Source organism: Capricornis sumatraensis, chromosome 6 (assembly GCF_032405125.1).
Source record: "Capricornis sumatraensis isolate serow.1 chromosome 6, serow.2, whole genome shotgun sequence".
Lineage (NCBI taxonomy): Eukaryota > Metazoa > Chordata > Mammalia > Artiodactyla > Bovidae > Capricornis > Capricornis sumatraensis.
In genome coordinates, this window is record NC_091074.1 from 44,471,415 (window position 1) to 44,496,196 (window position 24,782).

The 24,782-nt window shown below is 36.4% G+C and overlaps 1 protein-coding gene across 1 annotated transcript in view; it reads left to right on the forward strand.

The window, feature by feature from the left end:
* Positions 1–24,782, forward strand: part of PTPRD (protein tyrosine phosphatase receptor type D) — a 366,674-nt gene that overhangs the window by 31,955 nt on the left and 309,937 nt on the right. The window contains exon 5 of the mRNA XM_068973581.1: positions 2,806–2,947. Within this exon, the coding sequence (XP_068829682.1) occupies positions 2,806–2,947 (142 nt within the window). The remainder of the gene's footprint in view (positions 1–2,805; positions 2,948–24,782) is intronic.

Consider the following 24,782-nt stretch of genomic DNA (forward strand, 5'->3'; position numbering starts at 1 on the left):
AGCATACTCAAACAGGTTGATAGTTGATAAACCTGTTGAAGAAATCAGTTGCATTACTCAAGAAAGCTCAGTGCACTGAAGATGGTGAAACATACATCAGACATTGTTTCTGCAGGGTGTTTTGAAGAAGCCTTATGATATATAAATTTACTCATTCTGGAGGTGTAAAATAGGTGATAAGCTGCACAGAAGAAAATTAGAAGAAGCATACAATATCATGCCTGTAATTTATAGACTGGTTCTTATAGGGTACTGGAACCTCCAGCTAATACTTAATATAACATTCAGTTCCTCCTACATGAGTTTCTGGTCTACTTCATAGCCTAATTTACATTTTGGCAAATTAAAGTTATTCCCAGTTAAAAGAAATATAGCAGCTACAAAACTCAGAACATTGAGATTTTACTCATTTTTCAACAGTTCTCACAGAGAAATAAATGGACCAAATGCATAAAGGGCCTAATTAATTACACTGGTAAAATTGAAATCTGGACTGTAATTTATAAATGATAATTTAAAATTGTGTTTGAAGATCAATATTTATAATGATTTAAACATAAAAGAATATCTTAATCTTTAAGAAACATTTCCTACATCATATAGAAAAAGATGTGTATGTATGTAACCTCTGGTGCACATAGACTTTTTAGTCTAAATTAAATTGAACTTTTTTGTCAAAGAGAATTTTGACATCAGGCTTGCTAGTAATGATGACTTCTTGACAAACTCTTGTAACAAAGATTAAATTATAATAGTAAACATTTTAATGCACGGATTCTGCTCAGTACATAAGTCCTAATGAGCATCATATAAGCACATCCAGAAAAAATTAATCGTTTTAACACAAAGCAGATATATCAAATAATATCGAGTCTTGGGCTGTGAATCTTTAGTGTCTGTAACAGTATATTGTCTTTTTTGGTTTCACTGGTTTCTAAAGCCCGTGAGAGTGTGAGTGCGGCTGATTTTGTTACGCCTTCTGTCTCCGCTGGCAAGTATAGCATCTGGCCTAGAGATGCTATAATCAATACCAGGTGTTAAATAGGATTTTCAAATTGGAAATTACAACATTAGCACCTAATGGGGTGCTAATATGGGGTATACAGTTCTTTTGTTGAACTGTTCAGGCCTAAGCCTAGGAAATAGTTCTGAAATACAATTATACAATGACAGGTAACAATGAATCAAAAGTTATTAAGAGATTAGATACTGAGTTCTCATCACAAGAAGAAAAAAAATTATTTTCTTATATCTATATGAGATGATGGATGTTAACTAAACTTACTGTAGTAATCATATCACCATATATGTAAATCAAACTTTCATTCTGTACACCTTAAACTTTATGCAGTGTTGTATGTCAGATATTTCCCAATACGACCAAAAAAATCAAAATCAAAATTAGTATTAAAAATGTTTAAACCCTTCTCTACATTAAGCCACGGGAATTCTCTCACCACACACATGCGCGTGTGCACACACACACACACACACATATATATTAAATTATGGCATATTTGACAAAAAATTCAGTCTCAAAGTAACTTTAAAACTTCATTCTCCCAAGATGCGTAGTAGATTCCTTCTAAAATGTGTGATATTTTTAATAGAGTTGAAACTAAATTCTGGTACTTTGAGAAGTGGGACATTTGGCTATCTCTGTGAATTTAGAACATAAATGGAATGTGAAAAGGACTTGAAATGGATATATTTTAAAACACTTTCAATCCCTTTTTCCCCATATGTTGACACTTATACGCAAAATCTGGGATTGAGCATCTTGTAAATATATTTACAAGGCATTCTTTATTCACAGTTTTTTAAGCACATGGATGTATTATTCATAGGGAAATGGAAAAAAAAATCCAGAATCTCAGTGAGCAGATTAAAAAAAAAAACCCCATCATAGTTAGAGAAAAGTATAGGACTACGGTTTTGTGTACATATTTATCAGTACCTTCATATTATCATATCATTATCAATATCATCATCATATCCTCAATATCAGTGTCATCATCATTTTTAAAAAGTACTATTTGAATTTGGTGACAAATACCTAAGATTACTTAACTGTTTCAGAGTGCAGTCCATAATGATAGTGAATTCAGGCTTACTGTTTAGAACATTAATTTTCTGCCTGCTGAAGCAAGCCTCCATTTTACAGCAAGAATGCCCTAAAAATGCAGAAAATGCTAAGCTAGAACAAATACTGGAATGATTTATTGCAAAGTTAATGCATGCCATCAGTCTCTTGGGCTGTGAAAGACATCTCATTGGCTGCCTAAGTACTAGATTTATGCAGTTTCTCTTCATAGTTCGCTCATCTGTACTGTTTAGGATGAGACATTTTAAAGCAGAATAGCTATCAGTGGTGGCATGCATTATCTCTTCACCTTATGTTTCAGTTACTGAATGGGTCCACACGTGCATTTATACTATCAAAGACAGAATAATTTAAGAAGTTTACCCATCACAGCAGCACGTTTCTTGCAGAATTAATGCCAGGATCACAATGCCCTAGATACACATACTGGCGTATTTTCATGAGTAAACCTTGGATGGATTTTTGTAGTGACAAGAAATCTACATTTTTTGCATATGTAGTTTCATGTCTTTCCATCGTTCATTATAGGACTCATTACATTAGACCAGTTATTCTGTTTCATCACTGTATCAAAATGTAGTCACAAAATGCTTCCGAGTTTACTGTGAGCCTAATGGCTGGTCCACCGCTGCATTAGGAGGTTTAACTGAGACGCAGATGATAGTAACAACACCTGTGACAGCTATTGTTTCCTCTAATAGGTAATAGAGTTTGACGATGGATCTGGATCAGTGCTCAGAATACAGCCCTTACGGACTCCACGTGACGAGGCCATTTATGAATGTGTGGCCTCGAATAACGTGGGAGAAATCAGTGTGTCCACCAGACTCACAGTTTTACGTGGTAAGTATTAAAGTACAAAGCTGCTGCTTGTGTCACTGTTGAAATTCTGAACCCCAAGTATTCTTTCGTAGGATCGTTGGAAAGACTAGCATTGTCATGTCACTTAATTGGAAAATGTATGGAAGTCAAATACTTGTTAGGGTCAAACTTTAAATAGACAGTGGGCGCTTTCTCTCATAAGACTTAAAAACTGCTAGTCAGGGAGAGGAAAAAAAAAAAAAAAAGAGAAGTGCTGATTTCAAATGTCAGATACCATTTTGATTTTTGGTAAAGAATCTCGAAAGCAAGCAGGTTATGTTACTCTTTTGCCTGTTAACTTCACTCCTGTGTGGATTTTTCATATATTGGTCAGCAACTACTTTCGCAAATTACCAAAACTGACATTGATGCTTATAAAATTAAAGGGATATCTTCTACCTAAAGATGATTGATATTAATGAGAAGAATCATGAATGACAAATATTCCTTTCTTATGTCAAAAAACTAGTTTTCTTCCTGATTTTATATTTCTTGAACTAATATCTGTTGGTGCAAAGGGATTGAAAACAGTGTATATACCTTCTGTGTTTCCAGCTATGTGGCTTATGCAATTTGTCCAAAGCATGGGATGATTTGCCAGCTCTTTAGTTCAGTGTGTCTGTTTTCAAGACTTCTTTTAGAATGGCAGTGGAAAAGAAGAAAGACTAGTGATGAATAATATTCTGTTGTATAAAACACATATAATTTTGTCTTCTGAGTAGAGATAAGGACATAGCCTAATTGGGTTTCAGCCAGAGTTGATATTTCTAGATGAACTCTACTGTGCCTTTCTTTCTTCCTTTCTCATACAAACCTGCATTTGTTCATTTGTTTCCTTTGCATTGCTTTGAAATTCACTTTGCGTGACTCCACAATTTAGGAGAATAGCCTTCAGATGAGAATTAGAGAGAAGAGACCATAATTAAATAATCTTAGAGAAACATATATAGATTAAGAACGTTTCTCCTCCATTCTGTCTCCCCCAGCTTTGAGAGATATATTTTCTTTGTATGTTTAATAAAACCAAAAACATTTCTTTTAAGATCTACTTAGTACCAGAATTAATCAGTCTGAGAAGCCTAGGAAAGAAGATTTATGTATACATCCTAAAATGTGTTTTAAGTAATAGGAACATCTTACTAAGTCTTAGGGGAAATATTGATCAAGTAGATAAAGATCTTTGAACTTTGTATAACAGAATGCTACGTAAAAACAAGCAAGTCAGGTGTGAGGTACATTTCTTGTCATTATGATAAGCTGTGTTCAATATAGAATGTTCTCTGTCCCTCTATAAACACACAGAGCAGATTCATGTCAATGTATGGCAAAACCAATACAGTATTGTAAAGTAAAATATAGAAAAATGAATAAATAAATAAAATATTTGAAAATAAAATTAAATGCATGGTTAGGCTTATAAACAAGAAAGGTATTTCCAGGTACTGAAAACAAAGAGAGAACCTCCAAATAAAAGACTGTAATCTTACAAACCAAGATAATAGCGAAATGGACTATATGATACAGGGCTGGTGATTTAACTCTCCAGTATGACACAGCTCTATATTAAATAGGATGGTGGGAAGAAGAGCTAGATCAGCTTTCTGGGTAAGATAAGAATTCTAGCACTATTTCTATAGTACAATACTTAGAACTCAGAAGCTAAGGAAAAAGCTGGTTAGAAACAGTGAATCCCATGGAGTGTGGAGCATGGAGCCATGTAAGGATCCACCCAGTTAAAGACGCCTCCACAGTCCAGGACATACAACCCCAGATAAGGTCATTTATTCACAGACGGGCTCATTGGTATTCATTCTAATAAAACATGAATGCCAGTTTCAACACACGAGAGCCAGGAAGCCCAGTTGTTGAGAGTAGAAGTTATAGTCTGTGAAGTGTAGATAATTGAACTCTATGAATGGGTTCTGAAAGAAATGAATTTTGAATATTTGTAAGGGTAAAGAAAAGAGTAAAATCTGTTAGGTAAAATAAGACATTAGGGGAAAAAGAGCAGTTAGGAGAAGCTAGATTTTGGAGTTGAAAGGAATCTTGAAGACTATGTTTATATGTACTATAATATGTACTGATACGCATGTGTGCACATACTTGTGTGTGTTCCCATAAACTTAGATGAAAGGTCCGAAGACTGTTGAGTAATTTGGGAGGAATATTCTTACGGGGAGCAAAACCAGATTGATTTCTTGGTCTTTAAAAATTTTAATCTTCTCTTACTCACGTGGTTTATAACTAGTGCTATCATGTAGAAAATGTATTACGAAGATGCAATCAAGTAAAGTTTATTAGAAACTTTTTTGGATGTTTTCACCTTCTGAGTTTCCTGAACAAACAAACCCCTTAAGAGGAAGCAATGACAGTTGTTTGGTTTGACTTAATCTTTCTGTGTTTGATGAAGACATTAATAAGAAATTGGAGGAAACTATCACTTGACATAGAGCTGCACATGGATTTTTATTGTCCTTCCCTCCAGCTGATTGGGGTCCTCCCATCTCATCTGCTTTTATCCAGCTAGCTTCCCGTAAAGCAAATACATTTGAGATTTTAATTTGATCTTAGCTTTCTATGTGAATATCTGTCATATATAAGTACATTTGTATGAAAATTTATGACTCTAGTAAAGTACTTAAACCTTATTTTTTAAAGATTATTTTTAGCAATTTGGAAATGTTTCATGAGAAAAACTCAAAGATATTTTGGATAATGAAAAAGTAGTCTAAACATAACCTTAAAATAGAATATTTTCATGTATCCTTACAGGATGAAATAAGTGGGCTTGGGAAGTACCTGTTTCTTAGAGTTGCCTCTTTGTTTAAAATTTCTAAATAACTATTGGTAATCTTATTAGTAATAGTCTTTAAAAATATTCCAGTTGATAAACTGCATTTCTAGACTATGAATGTTGTAAACAGTTAACTAGATGAACATGAGAAGCTTTACCCTATAGTTGATGGGCACTATGCCCATTTTAAGTTCACTTTCCCTTGAAAATCATGTTGGCAGATACCCAAGCTCTCTGCTCTGCAGTGGGTGGAAACTGCTTTGCACTTTTTATCCATTGCCCCTTGTCTGATGCCCATTTTGTCCACATGGGTCATTTACTTTTTACCCACTTTGCTGACAGTGCCAAAAATGTGCCAGCTGTTGTGATGGGTTTTGTCTAAGTGGACTGGATGGAGAACACTAATTTATTTCACACAGGCCACTAGAGGACCTGATTAATTGGAGATTTAGTCATCTGACCTGTGCAACTAATGCAGAAGACACTGAAATAATACTCTGACTGCTCATGTGTATCGAAGGGAGTATTTCAGGGAAAACTTGCCCTGTGTAGCTCATTTCAAATTACCCTCATGCTGAAAAACTGTTTTCATAAGGAAGGATAACTTCAAACTCAGGCAGAACATGCCCCCCTGGAATGAGATGTTTGAGCAACTACCATTTATATGAGTAGACTGCAGTTCATAGAAGAAGTACTGAATGTGGTATTTATAGACTCCAGGTCGTTTATTGATTTATTTTGGTTGCCTTGCCTGTGGATACATAGGCAAATACCATCTCCCTAGTTCTATAGCACTTTAGGGGGCTGAGCAGAGCTGTCGTACATGTTTCTATCCTATGCAGAACTTTAAGTGGAGGCCTCACATCTCACTGAGAGGTTATTAAGGGCTGAGCCTTGCCTAATGTGGGATTCTACTGAGGACTTTGGATTTGATATTAGACTTCCAGTGAAGGGCAAAGTATAGGACCAGAGAAGGTGTTTTAAGAAGAGTGATTATCATCCAGATGGAATTGGTTCTTTCTGAATCTTTGGTTCACGGGCCACCATTTCTTCCTGACCAAAGATATCAAGGGGAAAGCCTGAAAATTTGAGTAATGATATCCAGAGATGAAAATGTTCTTTCAGATACATCTTATCACCCACTGGTCAGGGAAAATGAGTTATCACCATCCGTAGACTTTTCTTTCCTGTAAGAATCCAGGATCATATGCCTGTTTTAGGCAAGTAGAAAGACATCAAGAATCCTTTTTTTTCTTACTCACATAGCTCCCCTTCTCTAAGAGAAAGTTCTAGAAAAATTTAGTCAGCTCTCTGTGACTAAATATCAGATTTTTTAAAATGTAGTAATCAGAAAATGGACATTTTGTCATCCAAAACTTCATGTACTGTGTCATTTTTCTAAATTTAGTGGATTGCTTTCTGAGACTTGCCCATTTTGAAATAATACTGCTCCTCAAACCCTCACCAGCACTACCATAACCAAACAGCACCTGTGTGTGCTCAGTCATGCCCAGCTCTGTGACCCCCTGGTCTGTGGCCTGCCAGGCTTCTCTGCCCATAGGATTTCCCAGGCAAGAATTCTGGAGTGGGTTGCCACTTCCCACTCCAGGGTATCTTCCCAACCCAAGGATCGAACCTGAGTCTCTTGCTTCTCCTGCATTGGCAGGTGGATTCTTTACCCCTGCACCGCCTGGCAAGCCCCACAACAAAACAGGGCATGATATACAAGATTGCTACTACTAGCTTATTCCGAGATCACATACTAAGTAAAATTATTGTCTACAAAAAGTTAGCTGACAAAATATGAGACAATTGAGTTGCTTAGTTTTACATATTTTAGGAATTGACACTTACATTTGAGGATCTACTCCGCATTAGTGCATCATAGTTTATGAATGATCACCATCAAGGCATAAGATAATACCCAAAGTCCCCAAGTTCAGGTCCCAAATAATTTGAGGCCCAACTCTGGCTAGTCCCCGAATTTCTGTGACATCTTGAGCAAACTTATTAACCTTCCTGTACTTGTGCTCATTTATTTATCTTGATGTCATGTGCATGGGGAAGGCATTGAACTGGTGATCTCTCAGATCTCTGCTCTCTGGCTTTCTATGTTTCAGTGACATCCCTTTTTCAGCAAGTCAGTTCTTGCAAGATGACAAAAATATGCTGCCTGAAGGCGACTGTTACTAATATAGTAAAACACACAGCTAGCATTTGGGTGAGACAGAAAAGGCATTTCATTGGGAAATGGAGAGAAATGTTTGCATAATATGTCTGTTTCAAAAAATATAAGCCATTATAGCAGTTAAAAAAAAAAAACACAGCTTTTCCATCTTTCAGGGAGAAGGCAGTCGACTCTCTCTGCCATTGTTATACTACCCTGTGATCAGAATTAGCATGTTCATTACAGTTTCATTTTATTAATGCCTCTTTTTGAAGATGAACACAGTTGTCCCCGCTGTGAAAATGGTACTTTGTCGTTTATGTTATAAAGTGGTCTCGGCTGGGGATCCAGGCTAGGAACGTTAAAGAACAAAGCACAGCTGCTTGACTGTCACACAAAAAGATTTTTATGAAAGACTGAAACTAAAGGAGGGATGGCCAACACAGAACAAACGTGCTGACAATTATGGTACCAAGTGAAGATTATTTGGAAAGGTTTATAAAATAGTCTTCTACTTGGAATAAGTTGATACAACATTATAAAGCCTTCCTGACTACAGCATTTCCTGGCTGAAAAGAGGTGCAGAACCATATAAGTAAACAGAAACGTTTGACTTTCAGGAGTACTTACAAATAATTGTTCTCTACGTATCAGTATGTATCAATGTTGAGGAGGGCAGGAGCCCACATGCACGGTTCTGTGGAGATTCTAGGACCGAGAGACACTAAACCTGATAATATCCTGGAGAAAGTGCGTGTGTGAGCTGAAGATGAAGATACTCATGTTTCCTTGTGATCAGTCTTTTATGGATCTACCTGTTGGAGATGCATATTGCTTTATTTTAATCATTATCATTTGTTTTTCCCTGTTGGGGAAAGAGAGAGAATGGGTGCACTTGTGAGTTGTTGAATTTATGTGAGAGCACGTTTATACTTTTGGCTTCATATTATATCATTTAAGATAATTTAAAAATGAATATTGAGTCATATGAACATTTACTGTTGATTGGTTGGTTGATGGAGATGTGGAAATGTCAAGTTGGAAGGGAGTTTGGTGAACCAAAGAGAATCACTTACGTTTGATGGAATAAATCAATGTCTAGAAAGTTTGAAATGATTTTTTTCTTGGTCAGACAGCTAAGATTTCCTTTGGCTTTTACCCAGTCAGAAATAATCCCTGCTTTATTATGTTGTGACAATGTTTTCCAGCCCTTCAGATATCCCCTTTTGAGATATAAGAAGACAATTCACATTGTCCAGGAAGAACTGTGTTCTTCCAGCTTACCAGTCACAGACAAGCAGATATGAATGCAAATAGTGCTAAACATTCTCTGGATGTGTGAAGTGGGGAAACTCCACTTTGATGATGTATCATGGGGAGGTCTCTGAGTTGGGGCCTGAAACCTATGTAGGATTTTACCAGGCAGAGCTAGTATGAGAGGCTTTTAGGGATAAAGTTTCATGAGCATGCTTGCATACATAAGAAATTGCTAAATATTTGATGGTGGTTGTGAGTGGTATATTAGGGTTCTCCAGAGAAACAGAACCAATGTTAAGTGTATGCATATTTATACTTATTTTGTTTATATATGTAAAGAGATTTATTATATTGCATTAGCTCATACTGTTAAGGAGGCTGGAGAAGGAAATGCTAACCCACTTCAGTATTCTTGCCTGAAGAATCCCACAGAGGAGCCTGGCTGGGTACAGTCCAGAGGGTCTCACAGAGTCGGATACAACTGAGCGACTAAACAACATTACGGAGGTTGACAACTCCTGAGGTCTGCAGGTCGAGTCAACAAGCTGGAGGTACAGGAAAGCTGATAGTATAGTTTGAATGCCAACAGGCTTGCCACCCAGGAAGAGCTGATGTTTCCCACTTGAGACTGAAGGCAGGAGTATGCCAGGATCCCAGTTTGAAGGTTGTTAGGTAGGAGGAATTCTCTAATGTGGGAGAGGGTCATTCTTCTTGTTCTGTTCAGACATTCAACTGATTGGATGAGGTCCACTCACACTAGGGAAGCCAATCTGCTTTACTGGGTCTTTTGATTTAAATGTTCATCTTATCGCAAAACACTCATATGGCAACACCCAAAATAAGGTTTAACAAAATGTCTGGGCACCTTGTAGCCCAGTCAAGTTGATACATGAAATTAACCATCACAGGTCAGTATAAACAATAGTAGCTCAAAGTAGTGTAGAAGTAGAAGAAAATGAGACTGGGACATACTTCATTGGCCAAAGAGATTAAGCTACAAAAGTGAGAAATCGTGTGACTAAGTTAATATAAGATCATATCTACATGAGTTGAAATTTACAGAGGTTTACTAAAATACTTAAAGTAGCATACCAAACATTTCATGTTCCTTTATACACAATTGATGTTTAAATCAGTACTTTAATCTGAATATTTGGTTGTCTTTCACTGATAAAATCTGAACAATTTTTAAAAATTCAATTTTCTGGTTTTCAAAATTAGTTTTATTTTCAGCTAGTAATTAAGATGTAGTTTTCAGAGTTGTGCATGCATAATTTATTGGGATTTAGGGCATAGATATACCAAATGCCTCATCTAGGATTTAATTATCAAAATCCTAATTATGTATCTCCTTAGAACAGCAAATAGCTTATTTTATCTTATTAAAAAAAACAATGACTTGTGAATTAATGCCACATTAAACACAAATATGATGACATACATTCAAGTGTTCTTAATATATTTTATTAAAGATAGTAAGAAAATTTAAAGACTGTCTTATCTGTGATTTTTCTAAATGACCTTGTGTTTTAACTTATATCTCAAAATCTTCCACACTTTTATTTTTGTAACTTTAACATTTATTCTTGATTTTTAATGTTTATAGTTGTATTAAATACACATATATTGTTTTTACACAGTGGATTATTTTAAACTAATAGATTTTGACCACATTATTGCATATCAATTTTTTTTTCCTCACATGCCTGATGATATGTGTGTGTTCAGGTAATAAAATTTGATCTCAGTTTGGGTTTTTCTAGAAGAGATCCTACATTTTTCACCATGTAACACCAAAAGAGTTTAAAAGAGTGAAATTGCATCATGAATGAGACTAGCAAATCAGTAATATAGTTTTCATATATTTTCTATACTTCTAAGTTTATATTAATACTTCTGTTTGTATATTTGTTTAATTCCATGGGCAACCACAGATGGATCATTTATCAGACAACTAGAATATTAAATATGGTAGAAAAGTATTAGCTCATAAAAACTTGATAGCTTTTAGTATATGGTTATTATTTATCAATACTTATACCTTGTATAGTTAAACTAAAGACTCTGCTTGGGAAATATATACACACACACACACATACACACACACACACACTTACATATATATATTGTACATGGTATATAATGTGGTGTGTGTCTGACCTATTTGCTTTGTAGCACTTTGCACTATATGAAATTATATTCTTTATTTCTTGAAACTTTCCTTTCATGTGCCCCTCTTCCCTTTGCATTGTAGCTCCATTATATTTTTCTCTGGCCTAGGTTCCTAGTATTTACTGGGCATTCAACAAATATTTGTGGAATGAATGTATGCTATAAAGAAGGATATGTAAATATGGTTATATAAATACATGCAGTACAGTAAGAGACCATTTGGGCAGGAATTAATCTCACTTTACATATAATGGACAAAAGTGATCATCATTTCGTTAGTCATTATAAGATGGCGAGTGTAATTGAGAACCAGAAAACCAAGACAAATGGAATAAACACTACAAAGAGAAAGAGTGAAAGAGAGGGATTCGCAATGGAAAGAGAATGCTCTTCACAGGCTAGATAGACGTGGGTTCGTATCAGTAGTCCACTGTTTCTGACTGTATGGGTTTAGATGTATTACTTATGGCTAAACTTGAAGCTCCTCATCTGTAGAGTGGAGGATGATCCTAACTACTTTTAAGGGTTATTTTTAGAAATTAATCACATGAGTAGAACATGTGGCACAGTGACTCAGATACAAAAAAATGCTCCCTTCTCTGTTATCCCTCTAAAGCTGAACTCTTTGCTTTGGCCCTCTTACCACTGCTGAATCCTCAGCATCTAGAATAGTCCCTGGCTATGATGATGGCAGAGAGGATAGGGTCAACAATTCTGGAAATGAGGTTTTTGATACCTTATAAAACATTGCTTAACCCGAAGTCCTGAATATCAGCTTTCCACATGGAAATAAGCTACTATAAGACTGAAAAATATATATGCATTACCAAGTTATTTGGAACAATTGAAGTGTATTGGTACAGTGCTCTCTAATATGCAACACCTAAGAATTTGAACTTTTCTTTCCCCCTCATATATTTGTGCTTAATTTTGTGTTAACACACATCCTCATAGTCTTGAGAGTTCTTGAATGTTGGGATCCAGCAGTCAATTGCTTGGACTACCTAGGTCAAACTTCTGTTCCGTTACATCTGGATTATGGCAGGTCACAGAATAGACTAAAATTATTAATTTCTTAAACATCTATGAAAATGAAGCATCATTAGTTATTCATTTTAGAAGCAAGAAAATCATACATCGTTTCAACATTTAAAGAGGTAATAGAAAATAATTTTTTCCCTTCTAATGTTTTTTGCTAATACCTTTTTTGTAAGAAGTGATAAAAGGTGTGATTACAGGTTCAGGTTCTACCAACAGACTTCTGAGTTCAGACCCTGACTCCACTATTTGCCCTGTAGTTTTGCTCACATTTCTCTTAAACTTCAGCTTCTTTGTTTGTCAAGTAGAGATAATAAGACCTAGTGCCTAAACTTGAGAAGGTAATTCTAGGAGATGATCCACATAAAGCTTTTAGCAAAGTGCCAGGTATTCAGTTAACATAAGTATTTGTGGAGGATATGATTTGTCTCACCAATGATTTCTACTAGTAATGCTACAGGTATCAATAATTAAATTAAAGAGCTGCTGCTGCTGCTAAGTCGCTTCAGTAGTGTCTGACTCTGTGCGACCCCATAGACGGCAGCCCACCAGGCTCCCCCGTCCCTGGGATTCTCCAGGCAAGAACACTGCTGGAGTGGGTTGCCGTTTCCTTCTCCAACGCATGAAAGTGAAAAGTGAAAGTGAAGTCACTCAGTCATGTCTGACTCTTAGCGACCTCATGGACTGCAGCCCACCAGGCTCCTCTGTCCATGGGATTTTCCAGGCAACAGTACTGGAGTGGGGTGCCATTGCCTGCACTACCCTATTAGTAAAGTAGAATTTTCTGGCACAGCCAAAACCATCTCTGTAAGGCTAGAAAAACACACACTTTGTAGTCACTGAGTTGTGCTGCTTTGGTCCAGATGCACGCGCCACCGATTCGCTGTTGTGGTTCCACAAAATATTGGGCTGGCCAAAAGGTTCATTTGGGTTTTCCTGTAAGAATATTTACAGGAAAACCCAAATGAACAGAATATTTAGTGTTTAAAATTTGAGTGTTATCCTGACATAAGTGATTGGGGAGTGTACTTAAGAGAACATGGGAGGAAACTTTTCTTTTATCCTAAACAGAGTTTTCTCTCCATCCCTAGACCAGAAGTGTCATATGGGCAGGACTTTGTTCTGCTCAAGGTGGAGCACCCAGCATAATGTTTGACATGTTGTACGTTTTCAGTAAATATTTGTTGACTGAGTGAGCAAAATGACAAGTTTGACAAAGGTGTTTCTGAATATTTTTTCTTTCAGAGCTACTTCATTTAAGATTTTATTTTTTTAAAATCAGAAACAACAGTACATATTGCTTCCACATTTAGGATAAGCACACAGTTGCTGAGAAGCCATTTGTATTAATTCATGAATTTCTTCATTTGATAATATGTTCTCTGTATGCCAGAGATTGTGCCAAATGTTGGGAATATAAAAGAAGAAGAGACATTATCACCACCTGCCTTCAAGAAAGCTACAGTCTCTGCTTGACTAGAAAGTGTAATTTTGGTTAAAATGACAAGGCAGTTATATACTGTAGTTGGAGATAATGAAGTCTATTTTTAGAGGTGTGCTCCCAGTAATTCAGCTTATATCTTTCTAAGTTAGTAGTTGCATAAGAACTAATGTCTCCTTGAGTATTCCATCACTATGACAGTAAAGTCTTGAAACGTAAAATGTGTTTGACATATGAAGCTTCAACTGACAGAAAAATTAAACTTGCCTTTTTTTCCTGATGAGTAAAATTGTTCTGAGGAAAAATTTTATTTGTGGAAAGATTTCAGATATACTTTGCTTGGGTTTTGAGAAAATTGGTACAATAAAAAATACTTAAATAATTAGCTTGAAAGTAATATTCCCATTTGTTTCTCTCCCAACTAATAGTAAGAGGAGTTTTTATTACTGCGCCATTTTATATGACTGCTTTTTGCTCCGTGTTGAGATGACAAAGAATACCTAGAAAGGAAATAATTTTAACATGTGATAATAAAATACCTTAAAACATCATCTTCCTCAGAAAACTTCCTTCAACAAAATTGATTTTCATAATAAAATATTTATGTATTGAAAATGGAAGTTTAGGTGTTTTTACCCACGAGGAAAATCCATTAGCGTATACTTCAAAGTAGGAACATGCTTAGACATGTTACTTCCTAAGGCCTAACAGCTTGGATTAGAGCCCTGTACCTTTTAGAACCTTCTACACTTGAGTTTTATGAATGTCATTATATCTTATGATGGTAGGTATGAATTTCCAGGTATTGCCAAGCCTGTTATAAACTGACAACAAATACCACAGCTGACTTCCTGGGGATCCCATTAATCTGTGTTGAAGATGTATGAATAAAGTTAACACTTTTCCACTCACCAGCACATAGAGTTCTCTCATCTCAGCTTATCTAATAGGTTAATCATTGCCAAGAAGGAAGAGTTCACCCGTACTTAAATTATTCTTTACGGTAATTCACCATAAACTGGCTATAAAGAGCCAGGGAGGACATTAAATGTTGCCCAGTAAGACTAATTGACTTAATTTCCTATCAACATGTTTACATTATGACTATGCTAGCTTAAAAACAAACAAGAAAAATGTTGATATAACATGTTTTAAACAAGCCTGGCCAACTGCATGCAAACAGTGTTTTTTAAGCCTAGAGGCCCTCTTTCTTGGGTCTTCCAGGCATGACTTTTGGTCAAAGGCCCTCGCCAAGCCATCGCTGTGTTCTGGTGCCAGAAAGCCTCTGTGGGAATGGTGGAGGGGAAGGCATCTGATGTGGGCTTGAGGTAGGAACATAGCTTCACCCTAGAGCCAGAGATGCTTCACTGTCCAGTGCCTCCCTTCCATAGTGCCTACCAACGCCCTGGGAGGGCCTAGACGGATGAGCAGATGATTGTGTGTTTTTTCCTGAATTTACAGAAGTAGTATTTTTGTGTTTGTTTTTGTAAAGTAAACCTCCAAAATATCCTAAGTTTGAGATGTTATGGAACCTAGATCTACCACTGAGATGAAACTAAGGTAGAGAGTCATATTTGATATATAATTGATAAAGAATTTTAATTGAGGATGTGAGTCTAACAGATGAGGGACAAATGACTTTTCCAACTCACCCTCCATTGATCAACAGGCTTTAAAAAACTTTGCCCAGTGTTTATAATTCTGAGGCCCTAATTTTATGGAGAATATCTTTGTTTTGTTTTAGTGTACTCATAGACTGAACACAGACTACTATCTCCTTAAGAATGGTTGTACACGTCACAGACGATTCTCCGCCCTATCTCTGTTAGGTGTGCTTAATCTGGTAATGGTTTTATTCCTCCATTCTGAAAGACCATTTTTTTTCTTGTTTCTCTTTCTATCTGAACAAACACCAATACCATCCCTGAAGCAAAATAGTCTTTTCTGCAAGTCACTGAATGATTCATCATTTTTATTTTAATATAATTTAGTTATAAAGTTTAGAGTTGTTAATTACCAAAATTCATCAAATGAATTTCTGAACTGACTCTCTGTGACTGACATGTTGCCTTGTATCCCAAAGAAGAGACTAGGAGGAGGACTGGCATGGTGGAGGCTGCTTCCTTGAGTTTCTCTGTAAAATGAATATTTATAGGATCTTCAGATTGCTTTTCTCTCTGAGCAGACATTACAGAACCTATTTACATGTTCATGTTTTACAGACAATTGGAAAAGCAAAATAATAAAAATAATGAAAGAGAAAAATTCCTGTGCAGTTAAGAATCACCGAACTTGCAGATCAGCTTGGGGGATGGGTAGAGCCCTCTGTGGGCTTCCTATGTGGCACAGCGGTAAAGAATCCACCTGCCAGTGCAGGAGATGCAGGAGACGTGGATTTGATCCCTGGGTCTGGAAGATCCCCTGGAGGAGGACATGGCAACCCACTGTAACATTCTTGCCTGAAGAATCCTCAGGGACAGTGCAGCCTGACAGGCTACCGTCGTGGGGTCACAGAGTTAGATATGACTGAGCACTGATGAATGAGCCTGAGGGATCCTCAACCCTGAAAGACAAGGCGACTCAGTACTCGACTAACTTACCAAGAGAAGATCTGTCTGTGCTGTGGAGGATCTACAGGTTTACAGGAGTCAGAGTTTAGAATTTGCTTGACCAAAATGTCATGACTATTAAATGAGGTTGATTACCAAGTGCTCTGAGAACAAATCCTATGCTGTATTCTCTACTTCGTGTTGCCCTCTGATGCTGTGCTACAAAGGGCACAGTTGGATATAAAGTGACATGGAGAGATCCCAAGTACAGGAATGGGACTGTGTGAAAAAATTGCTTAATGGCAGCAAGCGGGACCACTGGGTTGATAGTTTAGGGGGGATTTTGTCATCAACCTTGAGTTCTCTTATCAGGGGGATAAAAAGAGCTGTGAATGCATTAAAGCATTGGATGACGTGGATATAAAAGTGTTTACTTTAAGGAAGACTTAGGAATCTCCCAAAAGCTCACTAAAAGGGTTCTTCCCAAATGTTTTTCTGATGTAACCCCAGGAAGAGAGAAGGTCAGTGCTAGTCATTTTAGTCATGTTGGAACTGAGTTGGGTTAGTGTTTATGACCTTGTGACTTTCTCTTTCAAACCTCTATCTCATGGAGATTACCAGTACCCCTCACCCTCAATCTGATAATCTAACAAAAAAATAGTTCTCCGTTATTAAGAAAATTGTACAAAGAAACTTTGATCACAATTCAGGATTTTGTACACAGTATATTTCTATGAAAATGAACAGTCTAGAGTCTGGTTTGTTTGTTCTTTTTGAATGCTGTTCATTACTAAAATTGCTGAGTTAATTGGAAAGGACCAAAGCCATTATATATTTGGTCTTTATTTAATCTTTATCAGGGAATTAGGGGCATGATAATCTCTTTTTCAGAGCTCAGATATCTTATTTTGGGAACATATCCCTTTGCTGTACTCCACAGAGGGTCATGGTGTGAAGCAAGTATTTGTTCATTGTCTGTCTTAAATAGCAGTTGGTGGAAGCTTATGGTTAGGTCTTATTGTTGAGGAAGTGATTTTAAATTCTTATTTTAGGTAAAAGAATCTGCAGTTTAAGACTGCAGAAAGCAGCAGTGAGAAGATCCTAACAGTTCTACTCAGTTGGACAATTCTTCATTACACTGACAGTTTAATTGGGTGTAAAAAGAATGGCAATTTAAAATCAAGAGCTTTAAGTGGGATAACCTACCAGTTTCAGAGTTAGTATTTAAAAAAAAAATCAGCAAGACTCAAAGACAGCACATCTTTAGTTCTCTGGTTAGTTACTTCCTATTGAGTATGTTCTGTGCTAAAACTGCCCTATCAGATATGCCTATTAATGGCAACTTTTGCAAAAATAATCTGAAAATGAAGAGAAGAAACTGAACTGACCCTTTTATACATGTGGATAGATATACATAGAAATACTTGTTTTTATAAAAGTTTATTCACTCAGTTTTATTATTTCAGTGTGTCCATGACTCTGCCTAATGTTCTAATTCGAAAGACTCAGATTTTTTTGATCCTTTTAAACAGTAATGAATTTGGTATTACTTTATCTCATGAGGATAGGGGTTATGTTTGACTTATCCATCTATGCTTGTATCCCCAGCACCTGGACAGGAGAGGTTACAATGTGTTCAAATATTTGTTAAAATACTATGTCAGTAAATTTGACAATTTAGGATTGTCCAAGTGACATGTCCAAGATTGACTTTAGCCTAGTAATCAAGACTAGAAGTAAATGACCTCCTTATTTTAGGCTTTGTACATCCCTTTGATGAGAAGCCATTAGACATTTCTCCAAAATAATACTTCTATTCTTTCTCCTGAGAAGTGTAAGCAGTTTCAATTGCAGCTCATGAGATGGGTGTACCAGAGACCAGCCCTTATCAGAGATATGAGTAGATATTTTCCTCCTCCTTTTCCCTTTTCCCAGATTTCCTCTCTCTATTCCTTCTTTCCAAAGGATTTTAGGTAAGTATTACTCAGTTCAGTTCAGATCAGTTCAGTCACATCTGACTCTTTGCGACCCCATGGTCTGCAGCACTCCAGGCTTGCCTGTCCATCACCGGCTCCCGGAGCTTGCTCAGTCTCATGTCCGTTGAGTCTGTGATGCCATCAGTTTGCATGATGCCTTCACTTTTCATGACATCGCATGACATGTATGTATGTTTCATGAATTCTCAGATGAAAATTTCTCTTATAGAGACTTAAAAATATTTTAAAACTATAAAGTAGAAATAGATTCACAGACATAGAGATACGACTTGTCGTTGTTAAGGGGGAGATGTGGAGAGGGAGGGATGGACTGGGAACTGGGGATCAGTAGATGCAAACTATTACATTTAAAATGAATAAACAAAGCAGGTCTGCTGTGTAGCACAGGGAACTGTATCCAGTCTTCTGGGATAAACTATAATCGAAGAGCATATTTTTAAAAATATTGTATATATGTTCATTTTAGAGAAAAGTTATAGAGAGTATGGTTGTGCTCATGTGAGTGTTTGAAAAATGCCATTTTATACACTGATTGTCCCCAGTTAGACTGTTACCAGCTAAATTACTTCTAAATAAGGAATTGACTATGTCTGTGCCAGTCACAGTTCTGGATGAGTTTCGGATTAGCTGGTGAAGATAGTCTTGGCAATATAGAAGACATAATTACTCCAGAAAGATTCATAGCACACCAAAATTGTTAGTAGATTTAGCCAGAGTATTCAGAGCCTATAGTTCTAAGAATTAAACTGCCTAGGCCCTCTCTAATAACATCAATAGTCTTTTATCTTGCACTTGAAAACTGGTTTTGGATAGGAGGTATCCTTTGAAAAGAGGATATTTTTACTTGAGAATATCAACTTTATGATTTAAGTTGTGTATGTGACAGAATCAGTCCACAATCTTTTTTGATAAGAAATGATAAATTCTTCTCACATTTGCTGTTTTAATAATTCCGTTAACTGTACTATCACATCTGTTTATCATTCTTTTTTCAGTCTTCCATAGAATCTGAAATAGAGGATCACTGTGTTCAATTTTGAGATGCTCCATTCTTTAACACACTGGCTTTAAAATTCTGTGAAGATATGGTTGCTAGCAAATATGTAAGGCAAAGTATTAAATATTAAGTACAAAATGATGTCATGAAAACCGCATACTTGATAAAATTTTAAAAAATGGAATTTTGACCTAGCTCATCTACCAGGTTACACTTTGAAAAGTCTCCTGAGAGCTCAACACTCTTGTAGGTTTGAAGGGGCCAGTATTGTCTTTCCGGCAAGTTGCCTGGCCTATTGCAATTCAGTTGATTTATAGTTATCATCCAGTACCTTTGGAAGCCTTAATTTCTCACGTAATTAGAATGTTCAGACATGATATTTCAAGGACAAAAAGGTTAATAATATGTGTCACTACTAGATAAGTAATTTATTTTTATACCTTTGAAGTTGCTTGAGTAAATGTTCTTTATAAAATATTAAGATTATTATTCATGAATTTTCCTTTACATTTTGGGGAGAATGTGTGAACAGCAGAAAATGAATTGTTTTAAATGGTATTCATTCATTCAAGATTATTTTCTTCATGGAAGTATGATCAAGACTGTGAATGTAGCACAGACTACCTAATATATATTGATATTTTATTGAAGCTGTAATGAGTATTGATTCCATAGTTGAAAACTATGGGCAAGTCTCTAGAATGAGATCAAGAAAGAAAAAAAAATCACTATTTCCCAATATAAACTAATTTATTATTTAAGGCAAGCATTTTCTTCTCAAATTGATTTCTTTTTGGATGTGAAATTAGTTTTTTCCTAACTTAAAATTACAGTAAATTTATCAAATAGAAGACAGGAAAAGGCACTGAATGTATGTAGATGCCATGCTGGACTTTCTGTGTAGAAAATTCACTGAAGACAGTCTTGGTCTTATTAGATATCTTTACCCCTGAGGTTAGTCTGTTAAGCAGCATGGAATAATGCTTCTGAAAACATACAGACAAACTTTTAAAACTGAGGAGTGACTCTTTTTCTAAAACATCATGAAAGTCCACTGTCTACCCCTAAGGGGGATAAATGAAATGAAAATAGACCTAATTTGGACAGCTCCTTCTTCCTGTTTAAATAGAAGTGATAACTTTCTTTTTCAAAGTGAATGCGCTTGATTTTGCTTGAGGACTCAGTGTACTTACTATGGCCTCCTTGAAAAATTTGGGCCATAAGGTTTAATTGCATGCTCATCAAGCAAACAGGCTTGGAGGTATACTCTCTGAGCTGTGGGCTCCCACAGCTCCCATTAATGCTAATGGGAGTTACACGTGTGTGTTGAGGAGAGCATAATACAGCCTTTGAAGTTGAAGTTGCTAATTGAGTGTTTTCTTCAGCTCTGCTTAGCTTCAGTGGCTAAGCTGAGTTCAAGTAGTCTTAAAATGTCATTCTCTGTAAGGCCAGCTGATTATCAAAGCAGACTGGCAGTGAAAGAGGCAGCTTTAAAAAAAGAAAGAAAGAAAAAAAAAACCTTTCTTTTTCCCAGAATGAACAAAGAATTAGCAGATCAAACAAAAGAAGGAGTAAGAAGGATCCAAGGATGGACACTCCTTTCCTCTAGAGTGGCTTGAGCTGGGAAACCAGTTCAGAGAGGGAGAAAGAGGGCCTCTCCTTCAGGGGAGGTGCCTGCTCTTTGCGCAGTTTTTTGCGCGTTTTTCTGAAATGTGAGGACTACTTCAGAGCAGAATATTGTGCAGCTCTGCCTTGCACTTTGGCCGCCAGACAGCAGAGGAACTTCTTGCCCCTGTAAGTGATTTGATGAATGTAGGGGCATCCTCAATGTCCATGAGCCTACATTCCCATGCTCCTTGCTTCCGCTCTTCTCCTTTGCATCAGCTCTTTGGCAGAAGCTGTCTTTGTGAGGACAGTCTCTGCAGATGTCTACATTGTTGGCTTCTATAACAAGAGAGAGAGATGCAATTGACGTGCGCTTATTAAAACATTTAAGTGATTATGTTCTCTAGTAGTTGATTCTTATTGTTCATAGATTTCTTGTTTATGAATTCAACAACTTGTTAAAATTTATTTGTAGCTCCCAAGTCAGTACTCGTAGCTCTTTCATGATTATTTCTTAGAGCGGTAAAAATTTATGTCACCCAATGCATGTGTTCCTGGCTGAGGTCAAGTAAAGCAACTGACTTCTGCAGTTGTTGTCATGAGACTCGTGAGGTCAGAGGTTTGATCATCTTCTGACCAGCTATAGTTTTGTCCATAGTGAGAAACTTTTCAACCTGTATTCAGTCTGACAGATACCACACAGTTGAATAATGAATGCTATGAGGATAGCCAAAGCAAAATTGTGGTTCAGTCAGTGTGATGCTCTTGCTACTTTTTGGAAACTGAATTGGCTCAAATGGCATTTACTAATAATGTATTCATTCACATAATATTTGTGTCTGTGTAGTGAAGTCGCTTAGTCGTGTCCGACTCTTTGCGACCCCATGGACTGTAGCCTGAAGGGCAGTATATTAAAGATAATAATACAGTATGAAAACTAGAAAAAAAAAGAGAGAAACTCATATTCTCGTTAATTGCCATCCCGATTTACCAAACTACGAAGGCCTTCAATTTTATTATGCCATAGGAAAAAAAAAAAAGTACAAGAATAACTATATTTGAATAGGTACTGTTTCTAAGAAGACATACCATTTATTCATTTCAGAAAGTTCTTATTGCGAATATAGTTGGCCTGAAAATGTAGAAATGTGATTCTTCTGGTCCCTCAGGGGCTTAAGAAAAGTAGCACAAACCAGTTATGGAGTTGGTGGCTGCCTCTGTGGAAGGTCACATGGAGGAGGAATGAGAGTCATAGTGGGCTCAAACAGCCCAGTGAGGATCAGAAAGTGGCAGGATTCTGGATTGATCCCAGGAAGAACTCGGGAATGATCTCAGCTTCCTGAAAATTAGCAGGGCAGTTTTAGGAGGTAGAGATTAGCAGTTATTTTCTGGGGGTTCTGGAGATGTAGAGGATTCAAGCTTTGGATAGATGAGAGCATGATGATGTCAGAGGTTATGTAATGCTGTAATATATTACTCTGCCTTCATTCCCACTTAAATTTATTTTTAATAAAAGCTCACTACAGAATAGGCTCTAAGTGTGGTACAGTCTCTGAGTATCACAGGGCTCTGTTCCCTAGGATGATGGCATGTAGTGTATAGTAATGTTTATATCCTTAGCATTAGGGTCCATCCTTCTCTCTTCCTGCTCTTCTCCCTTCTTCCAGAAATGGATAAGGCGGCTGAGACAAAAGAATGCAATCTGTCCTTTAAGATGTTATCTATGTAAGTTTGTCTTAACATGTATGTAATTTTTACATTTGTTACTTGGTCTTTTCAAATGCCATGTGTGTTGAATACTTATTATGTGTTGACTGTAATAGTAAACTAAAACTAGGCCCCACACAGACAAAATATAAATAAAATATAAGCTCTTTATTAATTGATTAAATCTTAGGTCTTTATTATTCATTGAGAGAATGGTAAATCTAAACATGAAAACTTAGCTATTGATGTGACATTAATAATTTTTTTCATGTAAATTTTGAAATCTAGTACTCTGTACTATGTCTTATTAATGCTATAGCTAATTATAGAATATTTCATCATTTAAAATCATTTATTCTAATTTTAAGTAATCACTCCTGAGATAATTGTTAAACCATCTGAATAGTCTTTCATAGAAAATAATGCAAAATTTCCTCATTTTTAATATATTTCTTTTTACTTTTGAAACATACATAAATGACCCATAAACACATTCTCTTTGAAAATATTTCAAATCACCTATAAGTAAAACAGTGAAAGAGATCTTCATCACCTCATTGCTAAGAAGTAGCAGATTGTTTTATATCTCCCTAAATCTTTTTCAGTATACTGCAGTTGAATAGTTGTGGAACGCATACATAGGACTTACAGTTGAGGCTTGTTTTGCTTTAGCCAATAGAATCATATGAATTGTTCTTCAGTTTGGGGTTATTTTTGCAGTACAATATATCGCCTATGTTTCCAAGTCAGATCATATAGATCTACCACTATGAGGCTACACTGTATAATTCACTGTAGTTTATTTTATTCTTAATGATACTAATCGGAGCATGCTACAAAAACCCTTAAAAGATAGCTTTTGAATACAACATTTTATTTTATTGATTTTATTATATTTTTAATTTTTTATTGATGTATAGTAGAGGTACAATATTATGTAAGTTTCAGATGTTAGGTGGTTCACAATTTTTAAAGGTTATACTCCATTTATAGTTATCAAATGTAGGCTATATTCCCTGTCGAGCACAAGATATCCTTTATATATGGTTTTAATCATTAATTTTTTTAGCTTTTAAAAAATTATTTATTTTAATTGGAAGATAATTGCAATATTTTGATGGTTTTTGCATACATCAGTATGAATTGGTCACATGTATACATGTGTCCCTTCCATCCTGTACTCCCTCCCACCGTCCTCCGCACCATATCCCTCCAGATAGTGAATACACTATCTTAAATGTTTCAATTTTCATTTTGTCTAATGAAAGTGAAAAGGGGAAAGCACTGTCAACCCTGTGTTTGGCCTGGACTCAGACATTTGCAGGAGGGCGTATGGTATAGGTGCAACTCTGGACTAAGCGTTGAGACCTATCCGAGACTCAGCAGTGTATGGTGAAATGGTGATAACTAGGCACTTCCAGTATTTCACGTTTTTTTCTTCTGAAGACTGAAATTGATAGTAATGGTCACTTTACTGAGTGTGTACTGTGTTCCACACACTATATTAAGTGCGTTACAGAAGTATCTCTTTTGCTTCTCACAGCAGTCCTGTGACCTATTTCTTCTACCTAATGGATGGGAGATAGACCTTCTGAAAGTGGAATGTCTACACCACTAATAATAATAGCAACCAACGAAAACAATAGACGTAAAAAACTGTGCTACTGTTCCAAAATGCTTGAGATGCATATTGTTCTTATACTTAACAAGCCACTTCTTGGGTGTCATTCTTCAGTTGCTAAGTTGCATCTGACTCTGTGACGCCATGGACTATAGCACACCAGACTTCCCTGTCCTTCACTTTCTCCCAGAGTTTGCTCAGGTTTATGTCCATTGAGTCAGTGATTCTACCTAAAAATCTCATGCTTTGCCACCCTCTTCTCCTTGGCCTTCAATCTTTCCCAGCATCAGGGTCTTTTCTAGTGAGTCAGGTTTTCGCATCAGGTGGCCACAGTATTGGAATTTGAGCTTCAGCATCAGTCCTTCCAATGAATATTCAGGGTTGATTTCCTTTAGGGATGACTGGCTTGATCTCCTTGCAGTCTAGAACTCTCAACTGTCTTCTCCAGCACTATGATTTGAAGGCATCAATT